The 7,208-nt window shown below is 55.2% G+C and overlaps 1 protein-coding gene across 1 annotated transcript; it reads right to left on the bottom strand.

Annotated features, from left to right (window-relative positions):
* Window positions 1-183: 183 nt before the first annotated feature.
* Window positions 184-1,970, bottom strand: APOA1 (apolipoprotein A1). Its single transcript, XM_082660787.1, has 3 exons — window positions 1,834-1,970; window positions 1,498-1,651; window positions 184-848 (listed from the first exon to the last, which is right to left on the bottom strand). The coding sequence occupies exons 1-3, from the start codon at window positions 1,874-1,876 to the stop codon at window positions 248-250; spliced, it is 798 nt and encodes a 265-aa protein (XP_082516913.1). The 5' UTR covers window positions 1,877-1,970; the 3' UTR covers window positions 184-247.
* Between the last annotated feature and the right edge of the window lie 5,238 nt (window positions 1,971-7,208).

The following is a 7,208-nucleotide window of genomic DNA, read 5'->3' as shown; positions in this document are numbered from 1 at the left end:
CACTGGGAAATCAACAGGTGTCCCTGCCCTCTGGCCACGCCCCCCTGGAGTCCCCTCCAGCGTCACTCCCCCCACCCCCCCAACCTCATTCTCCCCAAAGAGAATTTCTTGGCTTTTGGAGAACTCTTTATTGTTTAAAAATCATCATCGAAGCTTCAAAAAAACATACAACCCATCACACCCTTCCCGCTCCGAAAATGTTTATTCTAAGAAACTGAAACTGATGGCGAGGGGAGCCTAAGGCATCTCATTGGGCATTCAGCTTCTTGGAGGCCTCGTCGATGGCGGCCAGGATGCTGACCTTGAGGCTCTCCAGCACGGGCACTAGGCCCTGGCGGAGGTCCTCCAGCGCGGGCTTGGCCTTCTCGCCCAGCGCTCTCAGCTGCTCGCTGGCCTTGGCGTGGTACTCGGCCAGGCTGCTGCCGCCCTCCTTGAGCACCTCGAAGCGGGCGGCCATGCGCTGGCGCAGGTCGTCGCTGTAGGGCGCCAGCTGCTGCCGCAGGGTCTCCACGTGGGCGCGCGCGCGGTCGCGCATCTCCTCGGCCAGCGGGGTCAGCTTGTCCTGCAGCTCCTGCACCTTCTGGCGCGCGCCCTCGCGCAACTCCTCGCCCAGCGGCGCCACCTTCTGGCGGTAGATCTGCAGCTCCTCCTGCCACTTCTTCTGGAATTCGTCCAGGTAGGGCTGCACCTTCTGCTTCACCTCTTCCAGGTCCTTGTTCATCTCCTGCCTCAGCGACTCTGTCTCCTTTTCCAGGTTGTCCCAGAACTCCTGGGTCACCGGGCCCAGCTGTTCGCGCACTTTGGCAAACGTGCTGGTCAGGCTGTCCCAGTTGTCCAGGAGTTTCAGGCTGAGGGGGGAGAGAGAGGAGGGCTCAGGGCAGGCCTCCCGGGCACCCCGGCGCCCCCCGGAGCTGCAGCCCAGCGCCCCCGCTTACCTGGGGTGACACCTAGACACACCTGTCCCTGAAGGTGCGGTAGCTGGGGGCAGACCCTCAGCCTGGCTTCTCCCATCCATGATCTCCCACCCCCCCCCCGCCCCCCACTCCCACTGCATCCCACTGACCAGAGGGACAGAGGAGCTAGAAAGAGACAGAGCTGGTTTTGGTACCCAGTCCTGTCTGTCCCCGAAGCCGGGCCTTTTAAGGACCTAGTCTCCACCCTTCCAGCCCATTCTCCTCTCTGAAGACAGCCATCCTGTTGCTGGCCGGAGCCGAGGAGGGAGTTAAGAAGGGACTTAAGAAGAGGAAGGGGCTTGTTGCACCTGCAGGCAGAGTGCGGTGCCGTGAATACTGACCCGGCAGCACGGGTCTGCCCCCTGCTAGGGGGCTGTGACCCTGCGTGGGGATCCCACTTCTGTCTTCCATCCAGGTCTTCTATGGGGCCCATCAAATAGCAGGTGGGGATTCGGCCAGTCTGGCTGCTTCTTCCCACAGGCCTCCCCACCCCCAGCACCGGCACCCCCTACCCCTGCCCCAGGCCCCCAGGCTGGGTCCTTACTTGAGCTGTTTTCCCAAAGCAGAGGCTTCAAATTGGGCCACATAGTCTCTGCCACTGTCTTTGATTGCATCCACGTACACGGTGGCAAAATCCTTCACCCGATCCCAGGATGACTGGGGGTCATCTTGCTGCCAGAAATGCCGAGCCTGGCTCCCTGGAGGTGGGAGGGGAGACCCAGATCAGGCCAGCTGTGGACCGGGATCTGAGCTGAAATGCTAGGTAGGGGAGAAGGGGGTGAGGGAGAAATTCTGCTCCCTGTGCCCAGGAGGGTGGACCACAGCGGTTCAGAGAGAAGTCGCCCCCCGACGGTCAGCTCCCTAGGTTGGGGGCACCTACCGGTGAGGAAGAGCACAGCCAAGGTCAGCAGCACGGCTTTCATCCTGAAGGGACGTGGGTGACCTGGAGGAGAAGACGGGCCCGGCTGAGTGGGGCTTGAAGGAGCCCGCGCACCCCATCTCACTGTAGCCCGGGAGGAGGGGGCGGGGCACAGGGTAGGAGAGGGCCAGGTGTCCAGAGCCCCAGCATGGGGCAGAGGCTGGAACCAGGATCCCAAAGCCTGAGCCTCAGATGCCTAGAGCTGGGGGAAGCAGGTTGCAGCACTTACCTCAATGGCCAGCAGTCTCTGAATTGCCGGCTCTCCCCCAGCCTATTTATGTGACCAGGCAGGGGATGGGCTGGGAGGCTGATAAGGCCAGCCCAGGCCTTGCCACCGCTCACTGGTCCTGGCGATGTGGAACTCAGAGTTCAAGGATCAGCTCTGTCCCTGGGGCCGGGCAAATAGAGCAGGCAAACAGGAAACTGTGAGGGCTGCAGGGCCAGGGATCAAGGGTTCAGGCAGGGGTGGGAGGGAGTGGGTGCAGGCTTGCGGGTCCCCAGAGTCTGGGTCAGCTGCACCCGGCCCCTTTCCTCGGTCGGGGCTGTGTGCCGGCCATTGTCCATTGTGCCAGTGCAGTAGGTGAATGGGAGGAAGGAAGAAAAACACATGAGCTGCCAGCGATGGCTGGGACTTCTCCACTCAGGCGGTGTCCTCCCCCGCTGTCCCCTCGCATTCCAGGGAGATTGTCTCACCTCCACCCTGCCCCCGCCTCACAAAGGCAGCAGACGGTGCTCCCACCAGTGCTGTCGCATCTCCTCATCGTCCCCCCTCTCCAGGCCCTTGCAGACCTCCCAGATCCAAAAGCAAAGGGAGCCCTGTGCTAGGATGCTGCCTGGGGAGAGAGACAGGACAGTGCTCAGTGGCTCCCAGACTCTGAGATGTCAGAGACCTCTAATATTTCCAAACAAATTCTAAAGACCAACACAGAGCTGCCAACTTTTTATTTTGTCATGTTAAAAATCTTACCCACCGCTGCGCCCCACCCGGCCCAAACCTTACCATCTGGTGGGATGAACTGGGAGATTGGGATTGACAGATATACACTAGTTTGTATAAAATGGATAACTAATAAGAACCTGCTGTACAAAAAAATAAATAAAATAAAATTCAGAAATTCAAAAAAACCCCCAAAAGAGCATAACCTCAGAATAAAGGACAGTTGCTTAAATGGGATACATAGATCTTTGCATTGTTAATATTTTTAATTAATTAATTTTTGGCTGCATTGGGTCTTCGTTGCTGCGCACGGGCTTTCTCTAGTTGCAGCGAGTGGGGCTACTCTTCGTTGTGGTGTACGGGCTTCTCATTGCAGTGGCTTCTCTTGTTGTGGAGCACGGGCTCTAGGCGCGCAGGCTTCAGTAGTTGCGGTGCGCGGGCTCAGTAGCTGTGGCACACTGAGTTAGTTGCTCTGCGGAATGTGGGATCTTCCTGGTCCAGGGCTCAAACCCATGTCCCCTGCATTGGCAGGCGGATTCTTTTTTTTTTTTTCCTTTTAATTTAATTTAATTTATTTTATTTTTAACATCTTTATTGGAGTATAATTGATTTACAATGGTGTGTTAGTTTCTGCTGTATAACAAAGTGAGTCAGCTATATGTATACATATATCCCCATAGCCCCTCCGTCTTGTGTCTCCCTCCCACCTTCCCTACCCCATCCCTCTAGGTGGACACAAAGCACCGAGGTGATCTCCCTGTGCTATGTGGCTGCTTCCAACTAGCTGTCTGTTTTACATTTGGTAGTGTATATATGTCCATGCCACTCTCTCACTTCGTCCCAGCTTACCCTTCCCCCTCCCTGTGTCCTCAAGTCCATTCTCTATGTCTGTGTCTTTATTCCTGTCCTAACCCTAGGTTCTTCAGAACCATTTTCTTTTTTTTAGATTCCATATATATGTGTTAGCATACGGTATTTCTTTTTCTCTTTCTGACATACTTCACTCTGTATGACAGACTCTAGATCCATCCACATCACTACAAATAACTCAATTTCGTTTCTTTTTATGGCTGAGCAATATTCCACTGTATATATGTGCCACATCTTCCTTATCCATTCATCTGTCCATGGACACTTAGGTTGGCAGGTGGATTCTTAACCACTGCACCTCCAGGGAAGTCCCAGCATTGTTCATATTGATATTGGATCCCACACAGGTAAGAATGGACACCAGCCCTTAGGGATGGCTGGTGTCAGGGAAAGACCTCTGGACTGCTAGTGGCAGGAGCCTAGGTTCTTATTTCATCTTTGCCTTCAGTGTGCAAAATCCTGGAGGAGGATTGTGAGCCAGTTATGTAATGTCCCTGAGCCTTGGTTTCCTATCAGTAAAATGAAGATAAGAACGGGGGTGGCTGGAGGACGAACCCAGGGAAATCCTGTAAATCAGTACCGTGTGCTTGTTGGTGTTTGCAGAGCCATCTTGTAAGGTTTCTCCTGGAAGGTGTGCGAGCCCCCAACACCAGGTCACCTGCAGGGCCCCTGTCATAGAACCTGTGAACGTGCAGGCCGAGAGGAATTTTGAGATCAGCCTCTCCCCACCCACCATCTTCAGATGAGGAAACTGAAGAGTGGAGGAATTTGCCCAGTGTCCGTGGTGTCCCAGGGAGTTAGAGGCAGGGCTGGACTTAGAACCGAGGTCTCTGGACTGAGGACCCAAGGCAGAAATGTGCTCTGCACCACCTACTCAGGAAACTCCCTAATGTTCTCAAACCCAGCCGGGGAGTGCCGTCTGCCAGACCCCAGAGTGGCGGGGCTCCAGGCCTCTCCCACTCTAGCCAGCCTCATGCCTTCCTCCTCAGAGCGGAAAGCTCTGGAGCTGGACCACCTTAGGTTTCAATCCCAGCTCTGTCACTTGTTAGCTGTATGACCTGGGCTGGTCCAGACCTTCCTTCCACCTCACCTCGGTCTCTTATCTGTTAAGTGAAGATAATGATAGAACATGCATCTCCTGGAGTCATCGTAGGGGTAGCACGCATGGCAGGCAGGATAAGCCCCTCCCCCAAACACATCCATGTCCTACTCTCTGGAACCTGTGACTGTTCCCTTACATGGCAAAAAGGACTTTGCAGATGTGATTACAAGGACCTTGAGGTGGGGCAGCTATCCTGGGTCATCCAGGTGGGCCCGTGCCGTCACAAGGGTCCTTAAATACACAAGAGGGAGGCAGGAGAGGGAGAGTTGGAGAAGAAGGTGGGAGGTCAGAAGCAGAGGTTGGAGTGATGTGATTGCTGGAAGGGGGCCATGAGCCAAAGAATGCAGGCAGCCTCTAGAAGCTGGAAGAGCCAAAGCAGCAGAGTTTCCCTAGAGCCTCCAGGAAGAATACAGCTCTGCTGACTTCATGCTTTAAGGCTAGTGTGACCTATTTTGGACTTTTGACCTCCAGACCTGCACTGTCAGATAATAAATTTATGTTGTGTTAAGCACTGCATTTGAACATGCACGGCAAAACTGAAAGGGACCTGGCACTTAGTAAACAGTAACTGTTCTGTGGCCCAGAGTCCCAATTTCGGCCATTCTGCCCCCCTGCTCCCACTGAGCACACTTGCACTGTCAGACCAGAGCTATGACCTCCGTTTCTGGTGGCAGAAGTGGGGTACGGGGAGGAATCACATTTTCTCTGCGTGGCCTTGACGTGCAGATGCCGAGATGAGAGACTGACCCACCCCCAAGGCTCTGTGGGCTCAGCAGAGAGGGAGGCTGCCACTTGGCCAGCCCAGCTCCCTTGCCTGTTGTCTAGAGTCTGAGGGAGGCCGGTCCCCTGCTGGGGCAGCTCAGGGGTGTCTCAGGACGAGAGGCTCCTTCCTCTTGGGGGGGGGGCGGTAGAGATCCTCCTAGCCAGCGCACGGGGGGCCTCAGAAGCTTACCGGTTGGGCACTGTTTTGCCCCGCTCTTTGGTTCACTACTGAAACGATGAGAGCAAACCTAGTGTTTGACATCTGCACAGTTCTTCAGTGGCCACAGCAGTTTCACGATGAACTCAGTCTGTCCCTTTAAGGCCAGCAGGCCAGATATTCTCCTTGTGGTGTCTGTGAGAAGGCTGCAGCTGAGAGCTGCTAAGAGCCGCCCTGCGCCCTTCAGCCGTTAAGTGCTCGGTGCTGGCAGGAAGGGCATCAGGGGACCTGGCTTCTAGCTCTTTGATGGTTGCCTGTCAGCCAACAGCAGCCGGACCCCCGACTCCCAGAGCCCTTGTTTGATAGCATCTTACCAAGCCAGAAGCTTCCTTTTTAAATACACTTATTCACTAGTGTGTCTACTCCATCTCATTGTAAGATACTTGGCTTAAACCAGCCCAAACCCCTCGTTACTAATAGTTTGGAGAAGCGAGTCTTTCTGGACAGACCTATGGGAAAACCACCACCAATAGCAAACGGAGCGCATCTCGGAACCAGACTTGGGGTCCAGCCAGTCATTGTCAGAGGCGCCAAGTGCCCGGATTGGATGAGCTGTTTGGTGGGTGCAGGGCCTACCAATGCAGGCCCGCAGTCCAACCACCCTCTTCCTTGATCTGGGGAGTCTCCAGAGTGACCGTTTCTGAAGTGGGTCCCCTGACAGGTGTGGGAGTGTCGCTAGCTGGCTACAGGAGTGGATTTTGCTCAGAAATGACAGGCCACTCATTTCACAATTGATGTCTCAACGTCGTGCTGGTCAGTCTGCGCTGGGAGGACTCTGTCCCCTGCTGGGCCTGGCACATAACAGACACTCAGCAAATATTTGCTCAAGGAACCACACTGGCAACCAAAGGAAGGGTCACCAGGGAGGCAGATGGTCATCTGAGGGAGTGGGCCTGGAGAGGGGACACAGGAATCTGGAGCGTTTGGCCCTGTATCACGGGCCCTGCTCAGAACATTGACTGGGAAAGCACATGGTGCAGGTCGGGAGGGGAGGCTTGAAGTTAGGAAGGTCTGGATTGATCAGGGGAGGAGATCCCCACAACCACCATCACCCTATTCACTATCTGGCAATTTTGTTGCACCTCCTGGTGATAGATTCCAATTTAGACCCAGGGCAGGGCATTGTAACCAACCAAGATTCTCTCCTGCCCTCCCGCCTGGGAGATGAGGCAGCAGGAGCAGACGTCTGGCTCCTTGGCAGGCACGCCAGCCTTCCGAATTCTTGATCTGTGCCGGTGGAACGGGCTGGGGGCTACCACAAAGTCAGAGAGACGAGTAAGGATCTGTCAGCAGGGCTTCCATCTTCTAGAGTTCAGACCTCAGGGCCTGCATCCAGGAGGCAGGGCCCTGAGCTCATCTCAAAGGCATCTTGGCTGCATTCAGGAGGGCGTGGCACCTCCCGTAAAAGGTTCTTACAAATGGTTTGAAGTCATCTGGGTTTATCGCTG

The sequence above is a fragment of the Grampus griseus genome (assembly GCF_964374135.1).
Source record: "Grampus griseus genome assembly, chromosome: 8".
In the NCBI taxonomy this organism is placed as follows: Eukaryota; Metazoa; Chordata; class Mammalia; order Artiodactyla; family Delphinidae; genus Grampus; species Grampus griseus.
This window is presented reverse-complemented; position numbering and strand designations above follow the sequence as displayed.